This window comes from Pristiophorus japonicus, chromosome 10 (assembly GCF_044704955.1).
Source record: "Pristiophorus japonicus isolate sPriJap1 chromosome 10, sPriJap1.hap1, whole genome shotgun sequence".
NCBI lineage: Eukaryota > Metazoa > Chordata > Chondrichthyes > Pristiophoridae > Pristiophorus > Pristiophorus japonicus.
In genome coordinates, this window is record NC_091986.1 from 29070646 (window position 1) to 29088337 (window position 17692).

Consider the following 17692-nt stretch of genomic DNA (forward strand, 5'->3'; position numbering starts at 1 on the left):
AACACGTGACGCAGGCTGCTCTCTCTGAGGCCGAGCGGTATGGGGTTAATCCCCGACCTTACCTCCCCCAGTTGGTGTAGGTGAGGGAGGAGGAACTCAGCGGGAACAAAGGGCGGGACGTTCGATATGATGACCCTCTGCGCGGTGGCCTCGAGAGGGTCCACCGGCAGGAACGTCCCGCCCACCGTGAGCCTCCTTTCAAGGGCCAGGGACACCGCCCGCTCCGGCCCCAGGAAGAACACAGCCTTCCCAGACATCTTAGAGGCTGCGACAATGGCCGAGGGGCCGACTACCCCAGCCATCGCCCGCACGCATTCCTCGATGCTCATTGTGGGGTGAGTGTAGCTCTTGACCCCGTGTTTCTTAGTTATAAGTCTGAATGGTGGCAGGGCAGCAGGTGGCGCAGGAGGTACCGTGGATGTGGATGCCGCCTGCGCATAAGTCCTAGCTGGCCCTGCCACCGGTGTGGATGGGGTCGCCATCACGGGGTCCCTTTAAGGGCTACACCCACCCCAAAGTCACAGGCCTTAATGGTCTTTAAATGGCCTCGTTCAAAAGACTGAGCAGAGGAGCTCTTAACAAGGCACACCTCTCCCCTAGTTGACAATTGGGGAGGGGCCTTGCTCCCTCTGCTCAGTTGTCTTAATTGTTTTATATATTTTTTTTCTAATCTATTTGGGAGGAAGGGCTCTCAGAGAGAGAGGGGAGATGCAGAGAGTAACAGAGAAAGAGAGAGGGGGGGTGGGAAGGGGGGGAAACTGCGAGGGCAGGTCTCCCCTCGCAGCTGTGGGTGGGTGCAATCCCCAGATGGCAAACAAAAATAGTCTTTGGGATGGTCTTCGGGTGAGGGGAGAAGATGTCTTCACCTGGTGCAGCTGGAGCCACACAGGCACACACTCCCAACGATGTTTAATTAGGGTGGATTAATTGTTTCTTCAGCCTGGTAGCTCCAGCTATCCCAGGCTAGGCAATGGGGGAGGGGTGCTTCAAAGGTGTGTGGGGCCTAGTTGTAAGCAAGGCCCCCACATACACTTCCACACACACACACCCCCCGCGATGTTCCGGCCCCCGACTGGTCTTCTTTCCTCCCCCCACCGATACAGCAAAGTCTTTTAGGGACTGCACCAATACACCCACCTGTAGAAAGGTAGAGTCTCCCTCCTTCCACACTGGATGTTGTTGTTGGTCTTTCCCCCTCTCTCCAACTCTTTGTAGAAATGGTGAAGTTGTTCAAGTTTTCTGCTTTTTCCTCCTCTCCCTCTGGGTGAAAGTTGGTGGTGAAGCCCCTTCCTTCCTTCCTTCTCTTCCTGGGCTGATTCACAGGCCCAGCCAGGAGCAAAAGCAGCAGCTCCTTCTCTCACTGCTCACAGCTCCAACTGTTCAGGCCACGCCTCCACTGCTCCACAATTGGCCCAGGTGCAGCAGCTAATCAGGAAGGCGAATGGAATCTTGGCCTTCATTGTGAGAGGGATGGAGTACAAAAGCAGGGAGGTCCTTCTGCAACTGTCTAGGGTATTGGTGAGGCCGCACTTGGAGTACTGCGTGCAGTTTTGGTCACTTTACTTAAGGAAGGATATACTAGCTTTGGAGGGGGTACAGAGACGATTCACGAGGCTGATTCCGGAGATGAGGGGGTTACCTTATGATGACAGATTGAGTAGACTAGGGACTAGGTCTTTACTCATTGGAGTTCAGAAGGATGAGGGGGGATCTTATAGAAACATTTAAAATAATGAAAGGGATAGACAGGATAGAGGCAGAGAGGTTGTTTCCACTGGTGGGGGAGACTAGAACTAGAGGGCACAACCTCAAAATATGGTGGAGCCAATTTAAAACTGAGTTGAGAAGGAATTTCTTCTCCCAGAGGGTTGTGAATCTGTGGAATTCTCTGCCCAAGGAGGCAGTTGAGGCTAGCTCATTGAATGTATTCAAGTCACAGATAGATAGATTTTTAACCAATAAGGGAATTAAGGGTTACGGGGAGCGGGCGGGTAAGTGGAGCTGAGTCCACGGCCAGATCAGCCATGATCTTGTTGAATGGCGGAGCAGGCTCGAGGGGCTAGATGGCCTACTCCTGTTCCTAATTCTTATGTTCTTCTGTTCTAAGATTGGGAAACTTTTAAAAACCAGCAAAGAACAACTAAAAAAATAATAGAGGGAAGATAGATTATGAAAGTAAACTTGTGTGAAATATAAAAACAGATAGTAAGAGTTTCTGCAGGTACATAAAAAGGAAAAGAGTGGCTAAAATAAATGTTGGTCCCCTAGAGGATGAGACCAGGGAATTAAAAACGGAGAACAGGGAAATGGCAGAGACATTGAACAAATATTTTGTATCAATCTTCACGGTAGAAGACACTAAAAACATCCCAATAGTGGATAATCAAGCGGCTATAGGGAGGGAGGAACTTAATAATATCACTAATGTAGTAGTACTCAGCAAAGTAATGGGACTAAAGGCGGACAAGTCCCCTGGACCTGATGTCTCAGATCCTAGGGTCTTAAAAGAAGTGGCTGCAGAGATAGTGGATGCATTGCTTGTAATCTACCAAAATTCCCTGGATTCTGGGGCGGTCCCAGCGGAGTGAAAAACCACAAATGTAACGCCCCTATTTTTTTTAAAAAAGGAGGCAGACAAAAAGCAGGAAATTATAGACCAGTTAGTCTAACATCTGTTATTGGGAAAATGCTCGAGTCCATTATTAAGGAAGCAGAAGCGGGGCACTTGGAAAAGCATAATTCAATCAAGCAGAGTCAGCATGGTTTTATGAAAGGAAAATCATGTTTGACAAATTTGCTGGAGTTCTTTGAGGATATAACGAGCAGGGTGGATAAGGGGGAACCACTGGATGTAATGTATTTGGATTTTCAGAAGGAATTCGATAAGGTACCACATAAAAGGTTGCTGCACAAGATAAAAGTTCACAGGGTTGAGGGTAATATATTAGCATGGATATTATCATCATCATCATAGGCAGTCCCTCAGAATCGAGGGAAGACTTGCTTCCACTCCTGAAGTGAGTTCTTTGGTGGCTGAACAGTCCAATACGAGAGCCACAAACTCTGTCACGGGTGGGACAGATCGTTGTTAAAAAGGGAAGTGGTGGGTGGCACTGGTTTGCCGCACGCTCTTTCCGCTGCCTGCACTTGATTTCTGCATGCTCTTGGCGTTGAGACTCGAGGTGCTCAGCGCCCTCTCGGATGCACTTCCTCCACTTAGGGCGGTATTGGGCCAGGGACTCCCAGGTGTCAATGGGGATGTCGCACTTTATCAGGGAGGCTTTGAGGGTGTCCTTGTAATGTTTCCTCTGCCCGCCTTTGGCTCGTTTGCCGTGAAGGACTCCGAGTAGAGCACTTGCTTTGGGAGTCTCGTGTCTGGCATGCGGACTATGTGGCTTGCCCAGCGGAGCTGATCGAGTGTGGTCAGTGCTTCAATGCTGGAGATGTTAGCCTGAATGAGGACGCTGATGTTGGTGTGCCTGTCCTCCCAGGGGATTTGTAGGATCTTGTGGAGACATCGTTGGTGATATTTCTCCAGCAACTTGAGTTGTCTACTGTAATGATCCATTTCTCTGAGCCATACAGGAGGGCAGGTATTACTGCATCCCATGAACTTGGTGGCAGTTTTGAGGGCCTGGTCTTCAAACACACTCTTCCTCAGGCGGCCGAAGGCTGCACTGGCGCACTGGAGGCGGTGTTGGATCTCGTCGTCGATGCCTGCTCTTGTTGATAGGAGGCTCTCGAGATATGGGAAGTGGTCCACGGTGTCCAGGGCCGCGCCATGGAGCTTGATGACTGGGGGGACAGTGCTGTGCGGTGAGGTCAGGCTGGTGGAGGACCTTTGTCTTACGGATGTTTAGCGTAAGGCCCATGCTTTCAGTAAATACGTCGACTATGTCCTGGAGTGCAGCCTCTGTGTGTGCGCAGGCGTCGTCCGCGTACAGTAGCTCGAAACTAACAGAAAACTGAGAGTCGGGATGAATGGGTAATTTTCCGGTTGGCAAACTGACTAGTGGGGTGCCGCAGGGATCGGTGCTGGGTCCTCAACTATTTACAATCTATATTAATAACTTGGATGAAGGGACAGAGTATAATGTAGCCAAGTTTGCTGCTGATAATGTTATGTGTGTTAACTGGGTTTTACCTGCCACCGGAGGGCACGACTGTCTTGAGTCCTGATGGTCACTGGCAGACACGTGCAAGCCGTGTATATAATGTTGGCAGCCATGTTGAATCCTCACCTTTGAGAATAAATAAATTGGAGTAAGGTCATGTCTGAACTAGCTCACTGTATGTGGCCTCGTAGAGTTATTCGATACTTAACAGATACAAAGATGGGTGGGAAGAGGAGGATACAAAAAAATCTGCAATGGGATATAGACAGGCTAAGTGAGTGGGCAAAAATTTGGCAGGTGGAGTATAATGTGGGAAAATGTGAGGTTATCCATTTTGGCAGAAAAAATAGAAAAGCAAATTATAATTTAAATGGAGAAAAATTGTAAAGTGCTGCAGTACAGAGAGGGACCTGGGGTTCCTTGTGCACCAAACACAAAAAATTAGTATGCTGGTACAGCAAGTAATCAAGAAGACAAATGGAATGTTGGCCTTTATTGCAAGGGGGATAGAGTATAAAAGCAGAGAAGTCCTGCTACAACTGTACAGGGTATTGGTGAGGCCTAGAGTACTGCGTACAGTTTTGTTCTCCGTATTTAAGGAAGGATATACTTGCATTGGAGGCTGTTCAGAGAAGGTTCTCTAGGTTGATTCCAGAGATGACGGGGTTGACTTATGAAGATAAGTTGAGTAGGTTGGGTCTATACACATTGGAGTTCAGAAGAATGAGAGGTGATCTTATCGAAACATATAAGATAATGAGGGGGCTCGACAGGGTGGATGCAGAGAGGATATTTCCACTCAGTCTCACAATAAGGGGCTGCCCATTTAAAACTGAGATGAGGAAGAATTTCTTCTGAGGGTTGTAAATCTATGGAATTCTCTGCCCCAGAGAGCTGTGGAGGCTGGGTCATTGAATATATTTAAGTCAGAGATAGACAGATTTTTGAGCAATAAGGGAGTAAAGGGTTATGGGGAGCGGGCAGGGAAGTGGAGCTGAGTCCATGATCAGATCAGCCATGATCTTATTTAAATGGTGGAGCAGGGTCAAGGGGCCAAATGGCCTACTCCTGCTCTGATTTCTTATGTTCACTCCAGGATATAAGCGCATAATCTGGACTGATATTTCTATTTGAAGAAGAACATGAGTTCTGGCTGATATTCTTCCTTCTAGACCTCAGGTTGTGAAGTTCTTGTTCAGGATGTCATGAGGACACGAAAGATGCTCGCCAACCTACATTGGCTCCTGGTTAAGCAACGACTTGATTTCAAAATTCTCATCCTTATTTTCAAATCCCTCCATGGCCTCGCCTCTTCCTATCTCTGTAATGCCCTACAGCCCCACAACTGCCCACCCCCACACCCACCTACCCACCTAAGATATCTACGTTCCTCTAATTCTGCCCTCTTGAGCATTGGTGGCCGTGCCTTCTGTTGGCTCGGCTCTAATCTCTCCACCTCTCTTTCCCCCTTCAAGATGCTCCTTAAAATCTACCTCTTTGACCAAGCTTTTGGTCACCTGCCCTAATTTCCCCTGATGTGGTTCGGTGTCAATTTTTTGTATTGTAATACTCAAGTGAAGCACCTTGGGCTGTTTGATTAAGTTGTTGTAAGTAAATTCAAATTCTCTTCAACTAACTCCACAAGTTTATCGACTCATTTGCTGTTTGTGGGACCTTGTAGGCTGCAAATTTTATGCCAACATAATAGATGTGACTGCACTTGGAAAATAACTCATTAGCAGTGAAGTGCTTACATGGGAGGCACTCTATGAATAGAAGCTGTATCTTTGAGCTGCAAAAATGTTTATTGACATCACCTAATCACTATCCTGATTTGATTGATCTTCTCTCCTGAACTCTTCTTAACCTTGGCGGTGTTCCCTGGTATGTGCTTGATGATTTTTTTCCCCCATCAAAACGTCTGCAGTGAGTCCTGCAGCTGAGTGGCTGGTGGTGACACTCTGCTTTCAGGACTTCTATCATTGATACTTTGAGTTGCGTGAGTGATACAGTATTCTAACAAGAAACCATTAAACTCACTATTTGGGGGTCAAGTAACCAAAATAGAGATGCTTGTTTTGGCTGTAAATAGCATCTCGAATCTGTCTTGGGTTCTTTGTGCACCACAGTAACATAGGGCTCAATTTTCCCCAGTATTTGCCCGTTTTTTTTTGGAGCAGGCTGCTTTTTCTGGCTTAACTTAAAAATCCCCAGTTTCCCCAATCAATTTGCACCAGCATAACTCAGTTAGTTATGAATTTTTTGTCTTTTTTTTTCAGCCAAAGGGGGCGTAACCAGCCACCCACGCCACTTCTAGCCATTTAAGGAAGTTTGGCCAGCTGAGAGTTACTCATTCGACCAGCGTATGTGGCCTGTCCTGAAAAACCTTCCCTAGAGTTAAGGAAAGTGGCGCAGCAGATGCCCGGACACATACACAATTGAAAAACACATAGCAGCAACTTACCTCCAACCCCGCCCGAAGGCTGTCCGGCCCCATCCTTGGTCCCCACACACAAGAAGGCTGTCCGATTCCATTCATCGTCCCCGGTTCACACACACAGTCTGGTCCCATGACAGACAGCGAGAGAGAGAGAGAGAGAGAGAGAGAGTCAGTCCACAGTTCACACACACAGGAAGGCTGTCCGGTTCTGGGAGAGAGGCAGAGAGAGGGATTGTGTCCCATTGTGTCCCTGGTTACCATGGCAGCCCGATCTGTTTGGTGCAGATCAAGGCTCCACTTCATGGCAACACCCTCGATCGAAGTCTAGCAGATGCCAGTGCTATGTCATCGTCCGAGCGAGGGACCGCAAGGATGTGCACATCACCCGTGCATGACAGGAGCTGACGACTGCTGGACAGACCACCGCCTAATCCGCTTGGTGATGTCCATCAATATTGCCCAAAAACAGCGGCGGTGACAAAAACAATGCCGCAGGAAAATCAACACTGGAGCACCTCAGAGACCATGATAAGAAAGCACTATTCAGCCAACGCCTCACTACCAACCTGCCGAGTCAAAGTGATCCAGAGACGCATGGTGCGCACGGCACCTGGTGTGCCCTCAAGGCCTCCATAATTAAGACCTGTGAGGAGACGCTCGGTCACTTGACCAGGAACCACCAAGACTGGTCCGACGAACGACCAGGAGTTAATAAACTGCAAGCGCAAGGCATTCTTGAATTAGAAACAGCAAGACAAATCAAGTGCAAGAAAACAGATCTACAGACGTCTGAAGGCCGAAGTCCAACAAAAAACTCGCGAAATAAAGAATAGTGAAAGCGCAGGAGATCCAGCAACTAACTGCCAGCCACAAGGTGCGTGGATTATTCAGTGCAATAAAGACCACCTACGGACCAAGCACCCAAGGTCCTAGCCCATTGCGGTCAAAGAACGGAGAAGTTTTAATCAAGGAGAGAGAGGCAGTCCGTGCTCATAGAAGGAGCACTTTGAAGATCTCCTTAACTGAGACTCTGTCTTCGATGTGAGAGTACTTGACTCCATCCTACAGCATGCCACGCGCACCATCTCAGTACAACCCCAACCCTACATGAGGTTGAAAAGGCCATTCGACAACTGAGGAACAACAAGGTCTCCAGAGCGGATGGCATACCTGCAGAAGCACTAAAACATGGTGGAGAAGCACGATTGGCGTGAATACATGAGGTCAGTTCCATTATTTGGAAGGAGGAGAGCATGCCAGGGGATCTCAAAGCCACCATAATCGTGACCATCTTGAAGAAAGGTGATAAGTCCAATTGCGGTAACTACAGAGGAATATCCCTGCTGTCTACCAAAGGGAACGTTATAGCAAGAGTTCTCCTCAACCGTTTTCTCCCTGTGGCAGAAGAGCTCCTTTAGAGTTGCAATGTGGATTCCGCCCACTAAGGGGCACAATGGACATGATCTTCACCGTGTGACAAATTCAAGAGAAATGCAGGGAACAACACCAACCTCCAAACATGACCGTTGACCTGACCAAGGCCTTTGACACTGTCAACCGTGAGGGATTATGGAGTGTACTCTTGAAATTTGTCATCGTCCTCTGCTTGCTTCATGATAACATGCAAGCCATGATCCTGACCAATGGATCCACCACAGGCCCAATTCATGTAGGAATCGGGGTGAAGCAAGGCTGTGTCATTGCACCAACGTTCTTCTCGATCTTCCTTGCTGCAATGCTACATCTCTCCATCAGCAAGCTTCCCAATGGATGGAGATAATCTGTAGATCAAACTTGAAATTGTTCAACCTCCGTTGCTATAAGAACATAAGAAATAGGAACAGGAATAGACCATTTGGCCCATCGAGCCTGCTCCACCATTTAATAAGATCATGGCTGATCTGATCATGGACTCAGCTCCACTTCCCTGCCTGCTCCCCATAACCCTTTATTCCTTTATCACTCAAATCTGTCTATCTCCATCTTTAAATATATTCAATGATCCAGCTTCCATGGCTCTCTGGGACAGAGAATTCTACAAATTTACAACCCTCTGAGAGAAGAAATTTCCCCTCATCTCAGTTTTAAATTGGTGGCCCTTTATTCTGAGACTATGCCCCCTAGTCTTAGTTTCCCCTATGAGTGGAAATATCCTCTCTGCATCCATCTTGTCGAGCCCCCTCATTATTTTATATGTTTCAATAAGATCACCTCTCATTCTCCTGAACTCCAATTGCATAGGCTCAACCTATCTTCATAAGTCAACCCCCTCATCTCTGGAATCAACCTAGTGTATCTTCTCTGAACTGCCTCCAATGCAAGTATATCCTTCCTTTAAATATAGAGATCAAAACTCTGCAGTACTCCAGGTGTGGCCTCACCAATATCCTGTACAGTTGTAGCAGGACTTCTCTGTTTTTATACTTTATCCCCCTTGCAATAAAGGCCTGATTACTTGCTGTACCTGCATACTTAACATTTGTGTTTCACACACAAGGACCACCCCCCCAGGTCCCTCTGTACTCAATCATTAAGGATGAAATAGCAGTGCATTTGGAAAGCAGTGACAGGATCGGACCAAGTCAGCATGAATTTATGAAAGAAATCATGCTTGACAAATCTGGAATTTTTTGAGGATGTAACTAACAGAGTGGACAAGGGAGAACCAGTGGATGTGGTGTATTTGGACTTTCAAAAGGCTTTTGATGAGGTCCCGCACAAGAGATTGGTGTGCAAAATCAAAGCGCATGGTATTGGGGATAATGTACTGTTGTGGATCGAGAACTGGTTGGCAGACAGGAAGCAGAGAGTCGAGATAAACAGATCCTTTTCAGAAAGGCAGGCAGTGACAAATGGAGTGCCGCAGGGCTCAGTGCTGGGACCCCAGCTCTTTACAATATACATTAACGATTTAGATGAAGGAATTGAGTGTAATATCTCCAAGTTTGCGGATGACACTAAACTGGGTGGCGGTGTGAGCTCTGAGGAGGATGCTAAAAGACTGCAGGGTGACTTGGACAGGTTAGGTGAGTGGGCAAATGCATGGCAGATGCAGTATAATGTGGATAAATGTGAGGTTATCCATTTTGAGGGCAAAAACACGAAGGCAGAATATTATCTGAATGAAGGCAGATTAGGAAAAGGGGAGGTGCAATGAGACCTGGGTGTCATGGTTCATCAGTCACTGAAAGTGGGCATGCAGGTACAGCAGGCGGTGAAGGCAAATTGTATGTTGGCCTTCATAGCTAGGGGATTTGAGTATAGGAGCAGGGATGTCTTACTGTAGTTGTATAGGGCCTGAGTGAGGCCTCACCTGGAATATTGTGTTCAGTTTTGGTCTCCTAATCTGAGGAAGGACGTTCTTTCTATTGAGGGAGGGCAGCGAAGGTTCACCAGACTGATTCCAGGGATGGCTGGACTGTCATATGAGGAGAAACTGGATCAACTGGGCCTTTATTCACTGGAGTTTAGAAGGTTGTGAGAGGATCTCAGAAACGTATAAGATTCTGACGGGACTGGACAGGTTATATGTGGGAAGAATGTTCCCGATGTTGGGGAAGTCCAGAACCAGGCGACATAGTCTTAGGATAAGGGGTAGGCCATTTAGGACTGAGATGAAGAGAAACTTCTTCGCTCAGAGAGTTGTTAACCTGTGGAATTCCCTGCCGCAGAGAGTTGTTGATGCCAGTTCATTGGATTTATTCAAGAGGGAGTTAGATATGGCCCTTACGGCTAAGGGGATCAAGGGGTATGGAGAGAAAGCAGGAAAGGGATACTGAGGGAATGATCAGCCATGATCTTATTGAATGGCGGTGCAGGCTCGAATGGCCTACTCCTGCATCTATTTTCTATGTTTTTATGTACTGCAACCATTGCAATTTTTCTCCATTTAAATTCCATCCGACCCGATCCAAGGTCATGTCACCCTCTGTCATCGAATTACAATATGCAGATGATGCTTGCGTCTGCGCTCACTCAAAGGACAAACCCCAAACCATCGTCAACATGGTTTCAACGTAGTATACGAGAGCATGGGTCTTACACAAAACATCTGTATAATAAAGGTGCTCCTTCAACCTGTCCCCACCACACAACACTGCCCCCTGATTATCAAAATCCATGATGAGGCCTTGGACAATGTGGACCATTTTCCATACCTCGGGAGCTTACTGTCAACCAGGGCAGACATCGATGACTAGGTCCAACACTGCCTTCAGTGTGCCAGCGTAGCCTTTGGTCGCCTAAGGAATAGAGTGTTTGAAGACGAGAACTTTAAAACTGGCACGAAGCTCATGGTTTACAGAGCAGTAGTGATACCTGCCCTCAACTATGTTTCTGAGACATGGACTATATACAGCAGGCACATCAAAGCACTGGAGAGGTACCATCAACGCTGCCTCAGCAATATCCTGCAAATCCATTGGCAGGATAGGCGCATCAACATCTGTGTTCTCGCGCAGGCAAACATCCTTGGCATCGAAGATTTGACCACGCTCGATCAGTTCCGATGAAAGGGCCACATTGTCCGTATGCCCGATACGAGACTCCCAAAGCAAGCACTCTACTCAGAGCTCCGACACGGCAAACAAGCCCCAGGTGACAGAGGAAATGCTTCAAGGACGCCCTCAAGACCTCCTTGAAGAAGTTCAACACTGACACCTGGGAATCACTGGCGCAAGATCGCTCAAAGTGGAAGAGAATAATCCGTGAGGGCGTCGAACACTTTGAGTCTCTTTGCCGGGAACAAGCGGAACCCAAGCACTTCAACAAACCAGCACTTCAACCAACGTACTTTTAACCACCATCTAATCTGTCCAACCTGCGATAGAGACTGTAGCTCCCGCATTGGACATATCAGTCACCTGAACTCATTTTTAATGTGGAAGCAAGTCACCTCGACTCTGAGGATGATTAATACTTTCCTAAATGTAATCAATGCTGGATAGCTTCATTTCTGGAACATTGTTTTACCTCAATGGTGAGAAAGAGGGAAAAGTATTTGACTCTAAAACCGGGAATGGTGTTCGGTGAGTTTTTCCACACCTGGCTTCTGATGATTTTATTTTGCTCATTCTGGAAAGTACACCTAACCTTTACTCAATATTTAATTGGTTTTTATCTGGGTCTTAAAGAGACATTGTTTTATGAAGGAGCTTTTGTGCAGATCCGATACTTTAAATGGTCTATTATGAAGAATTTACCATGTGGATCATTTCAGCATATTTGCACAATTCCAGATGATAAAAGAAAGAAATATTTGCATTTCTATAGAGCCTGTCACAACCTCAGGGCGTCCTTAAGCACTTTCCAGCCAATTACATACTTTTGAAGTGTTGTCACTGTTTTAATGTAGGTACTGTTGCCCATTTTTAGCAAATAAAAAAAAAAAATTGTACCAGCTTGATGATTAGTTATTTTTATTCTGCCCAATAATAGGGCTAACCCCACAACCTCAGACGATCACTTCTTATTGCACCAGTTTAACACCTTTCCCACACCAGCCGTCCTTGAGTGAATGCCGGTAAATATATTTGCATCGCAACCAATCAGCTGGAACAAAATTGTTGAGTTTTGATAAATTAACGAAAAAATATTGATTATCGGCCAATTTCAATATAATAAATTTGCATCAAAGTGTGGCACTGAAATGTTGCAGGAAGCGCAATAAAATTGCGTGTTGGACTTGCTGTTTATCTGTAACTATGTCTAATACTCATTACCTGTCGGTTACACTCAAAATTTCTGCTACTTTTATAAGAAAGTATAAAGGATCAAAAAGTCATTTCTAATATACAAAATCTCCAAACAGTTGAAAAATACCATAATTGACACAGGTAGCAGAATTTCTGAAACTTGACTAATATTACATATATTTAAGAGGAATTAATCTTTTAATGAACTCGCTCAGTGTTTTCTTAACAATTATAACCTTAAAGGAGCACACCAACTCTTTAGTAGAAGAATACTTTATATTTTACATGCTATGATTCTTCCTTATAAAACAAAGCATGTAGTTCACATTTCCTGTGTTACATTCTGGCACGGTCCCCACAGTGTTACAGCAGACTCTCATTTTCAAATTTGTCCCACATCAGTTCACATGTCACCTGATTGGCTACATGGAAATATATTTATTTTTTGGAATTCAAATGTATTAATTGATTTGTTGTGTACAAATCTCTTAGAAAGGAGAAGGTAAACCAATTTGCTCAAAATCTGCTGTCTATTTCCCTCAGCCTGCCAAATACAAACTCAAAATAAGAGTTCAAAGATTTTTTTAAACAATCATATTTCACAAACTCCCTTCAGTGCTGCCAGATCCTAGGACTGTCCCAAATGCTAATAAATTAGTGTCACTGGTAATATTGCTTGATATCATGCCCCTGTTCTTTTTAAAAACCTCCAAACTATGATGAGCAGCGTCCTGGCGTGTATATATGTATTAGTATCTAGCTTTCACTTAGTATTGTAAGTAGCTAATCATCCAGTTGTAAGTAAAACATCATTGGTCCTGTTATAGAGCTATAGTGATAGGGGATTCTATTGTAAAGGGAATAGATAGACATTTCTGCGGCCGCAGACAAGACGCCAGGATGGTATGTTGCCTTCCCTGATGCAAGGGTCAAGGATGTCTCTGAGCGGTTGCAGCGCATTCTGGAGGGAGAGGGTGAATAGCCAGCTGTCGTGGTGCATATAGGTACCAACGATATAGGTAAAAAATGGGAAGAGGTCCTACAAGCTGAATTTAAGGAGCTAGGAGTTAAATTTAAAAAGTTGGACCTCAAAGATAGTAATCTCAGGATTGCTACCAGTGTCACGGGCTAGTCAGAGCAGGAATTGCAGCATAGCTCAGATGAATACGTGGCTTGAGGAATGGTGCAAGGGGGAGGGATTCAAATTCCTGGGACATTGGAACTGGTTCTGGGGGAGGTGGGACCAGTACAAACCGGATGGTCTGCACCTGGGCAGGACCGGAACCAATGTCCTAGGGGGAGTGTTTGCTAGTGCTGTTGGGGAGGAGTTAAACTAAAATGGCAGGGGGATGAAATCAATGCAGGGAGACAGAGGGAAGTAAAAAGAGGGCAGAAGCAAAAGGTAGGGTGGAGAACCGAGAAATCAAGGGCAAAAATCAAAAAGGGCCACATAATTCTAAAAGAAAAGGACTAGGAAACACCAAAGGGCAGAAAACGTTAGTGGGAGTTGTGTACAGACCACCAAACAGTAGTAGGAAGGTTGGGACGGCGTCAAACAGAAAATTAGGGATGATCACAATAAGGGTACATCAGTTATCATGGGTGACTTTAATCTACATATTGATTGGGCTAACCAAACTGGTAGCAATACTGTGGAGGAGACGTTCCTGGAGTGTATAAGGGATGGTTTTCTAGACCAATATGGCGAGGAACTAACGAGAGAGCAGGCCATCTTGTGTAACGAGAGAGGATTAATTAGCAATCTGGTCGTGCAAGGCCCCTTGGGGAAGAGTGACCATAATATGGTAGAATTCACTCACGGTATTTTCTCACTCATTCAGTATTTTCTGTCTCTCACCCAGTATTTTCTCACTCACTCACTCGGTATTTTCTCTCCCTCACCCATTCGGTATTTTCTCTCTCTCACTCACACACTCGGTATATTCTCTCTCTTACACACTCACTCACGGTATTTTCTCACTCACTCGGTATTTTCTCTCTCACTCACTCGGTATTTTCTCTCTCTCACTCACTCGGTATTTTCTCTCTCTCACTCACTCGGTATTTTCTCTCTCTCACTCACTCGGTATTTTCTCTCTCTCACTCACTCGGTATTTTCTCTCTCTCACTCACTCGGTATTTTCTCTCTCTCTCACACACTCACTCACTCGGTATGTTCTCTCTCCCTCACACACTCACACACGGTATTTTCTCACTCAATCGGTATTTTCTGTCTCTCACTCAGTATTTTCTCTCTCACCCACTATTTTCTCTCTCACTCACTCGGTATTTTCTCTCTCTCTCACTCAGTATTTTCTCACTCATGGCATTTTTTTCTCACTCACTCACACTCTGTATTTCTCTCTCACTCACTCACATGGTAGAATTCTTCATTAAGATGGAGAGTGACACAGTTAATTCAGAGACTAGATTCCTGAACTTAAAGAAAGGTAACTTCGATGGCTAGGATAGACTGGCGAATGATACTTAAAGGGTTGACGGTGGATAGGCAATGGCAGACATTTAAAGATCACATGGATGAACTACAACAATTCTACATCCTTGTGTGGTGTAAAAATAAAAAAGGGAAGGTGGCTCAACCATGGCTAACAAGGGAAATTAGGGAGTGTGAAAAATCCAAGGAAGAGGCATATAAATTGGCCAGAAAAAGCAGCAAACCTGAGGACTGGGAGAAATTTAGAATTCAGCAGAGGAGGACTAAGGGTTTAATTAGGAAGGGGAAAATAGATACGAGAGTAAGCTTGCAGGGAACATAAAAACTGACTGCAAAAGCTTCTATAGATATGTGAAGAGAAAAATATTAGTGAAGACTAATGTAGGTCCCTTACAGTCAGAATCAGGTGAATTTATAACGGGGAACATAGAAATGGCAGACCAATTGAACAAATACTTTGGTTCTGTCTTCACTAAGGAAGACATGAATAACCTCCCAAAAATACTAGGGGACTGAGGGTCTAGCGAGAAGGGGGAACTGAGGGAAATCCTTATTAGTCAGGAAATGGTGTTAGGGAAATTGAAGGGACTGAAGACCGATAAATCCCCAGGGCCTGAAAGTCTGCATCCCAGAGTACTTAAGAAAGTGGTCCTAGAAATAGTTGATGCATTGGTGGTCATTTTCCAACATCCCATAGACTCTGGATCAGTTCCTATGGATTGGAGGGTATCTAATGTAACCCCACTTTTTTTTTTAAAAAAAGGAGGGAGAGAGAAAACAGGGAATTATAGACCAGTTAGCCTGACATCGCTTGTGGGGAAAATGCTGGAGTTAATTATTAAAGATGCAATAGCAGCGCATTTGGAAAGCAGTGACAGGATCGGTCCAAGTCAGCATGGATTTATGAAAGGGAAATCATGCTTGACAAATCTTCTTGAGTTAGGATGTAACTAGTAGAGTGGATAAGGGAGAACCAGTAGATGTGGTGTATTTGGACTTTCAAAGGGCTTTTGACAAGGTCCCACACAAGAGATTAGTGTGCAAAATTAAGGCACATGTTATTGGGGGTAATGTATTGACGTGGATAGAGAAATGGTTGGCAGACAGGAAGCAAAGAGTGGGAATAAACGGGTCCTTTTCAGAATGGCAGGCAGTGACGAGTGGGATGCTGCAGGGTTCAGTGCTGTGACCACAGCTATTTACAATATATGTTAATGATTTTAGACGAAGGAATTGAATGTAATATCTCCAAGTTTGCAGATAACACTAAGCGGGGTGGCAGTGTGAGCTGTGAGGAGGATGCTAAGAGGCTGCAGGATGACTTGGACAGGTTAGCTGAATGGGCAAATGCATGGCAGATGAAGTATAATGTGGATAAATGTGAGGTTATCCACTTTGGTGGCAAAAACAGGAAGGTAGACTATTATCTGAATAGTAACAGATTAGTAAAAGGGGAGGTGCAATGAGACCCGGGTGTCATGGTACATCAGTCATTGAAGATAGGCATGCGGGTACAGCAGGTAGTAAAGAAATTAAATGGCATGCTGGCCTTCATAACGAGGGGATTTGAGTATAGGAGCAGGGAGGCTTGCTGCGATTGTACAGAGCCTTGGTGAGACCATACCTTGAGTATTGTGTCTAGTTTTGGTCTCCTAATCTGAGGAAGGACGTGCTTGCTATTGAGGGAGTGCAGCGAAGGTTCACCAGACTGATTCCTGGAATGGCAGGGCTGACGTATGAGGATGACTGGGTCGGTTAGGCTTATATTCACTGGAATTTAGAAGAATGAGAGGGGACCTCGTAGAAACGTATAAAATTCTGACGGGACTGGACAGGTTAGATGCAGGAAGAATGTTCCTGATGTTGGGGAAGTCCAGAACCAGGGGTCACAGTCTTAAGAATAGGGGTACATAAGAACATAAGAATTAGGAACAGGAGTAGGCCATCTAGCCCCTCGAGCCTGCTCCGCCATTCAAAAAGATCATGGCTGATCTGGCCGTGGACTCAGCTCCACTTACCAGCCCGCTCCCCATCCCTCTCGCAATGAAGGCCAACATTCCATTCGCCTTCCTGATTACCTGCTGCAACTGCAAACTAACTTTTTGGGATTCATGCACAAGGACCCCCAGGTCCCTCTGCACCTCAGCATGTTGTAATTTCTCCCCATTCAAATAATATTCCCTTTTACTGTTTTTTTTTCCCAAGGACCGAGATGAGGAGAAACTTTTTCACCCAGAGAATTGTGAACCTGTGGAATTCTCTGCCACAGAAAGTTGTTGAGTCCAGTTCGTTGGACATATTCAAAAGGGAGTTAGATGTGGCCCTTACGGCTAAAGCGATCATGAGGTATGGAGAAAGGTTGGGGTACTGAGGTTGAATGATCAGCCATGATCATATTGAATGGAGGGTGCAGGCTTGAAGGGCCGAATGGCCTGCTCTTGCACCTATTTTATTTGTTTCTATTACAAACTTCATAAATCCAGTAATGGTGACTTACTGAAAACAGCGTTTATAAACATCTTTAAAAAGCCATGGAATCCATTCATCTGTGTAATTAATTCTATAATCAGTATTCCTTGTATTTATCCTGTCTAAAACATTGGGTATTGCATGGTATAATGGTCCTGTCATTAAAAATACAACATATCCTCCAACTCAACGTGATGGCAGATCTGCTGGTTTCATAAAACACTGCCCAATCACTTCAAACTTTAAATTGCATTAGTTCAGGACTGCTAGCACTTGATTCACACAAATAATAACACTTAATTTTTTAATATATTTAATGTGGCTTACAGTGAGTCATTATGACTCCAGGATCTCCTATTTGCTGTAAGCAGTTCTTATAAAACTGTCAGTGTGGATTAGATGTATGTAGAGTTTAATGAATCTAAAATTATCAACCCACATTTGACAAGCCCTGCTGGTTACGTCCTGTGCACGGCCACATTACATGTTGAACATATTGTTCACAAAGATCCATCTCTAA

The 17692-nt window shown here is 45.2% G+C and overlaps 1 protein-coding gene across 2 annotated transcripts in view; it reads left to right on the forward strand.

Moving 5' to 3' along the window:
- mzt1 (mitotic spindle organizing protein 1) overlaps positions 1–17692 on the forward strand; it is a 52793-nt gene that overhangs the window by 21479 nt on the left and 13622 nt on the right. Inside the window, exon 1 of one of the 2 annotated variants that reach the window (XM_070891737.1) lies at positions 11222–11582. The exons of the other annotated variant lie outside the window; for it this stretch is intronic. Coding sequence (XP_070747838.1) covers positions 11531–11582 — 52 coding nt within the window. The 5' untranslated portion in view covers positions 11222–11530. Of the gene's footprint in view, positions 1–11221; positions 11583–17692 lie in introns of those variants that run through there. 2 annotated transcript variants of the gene reach the window in all.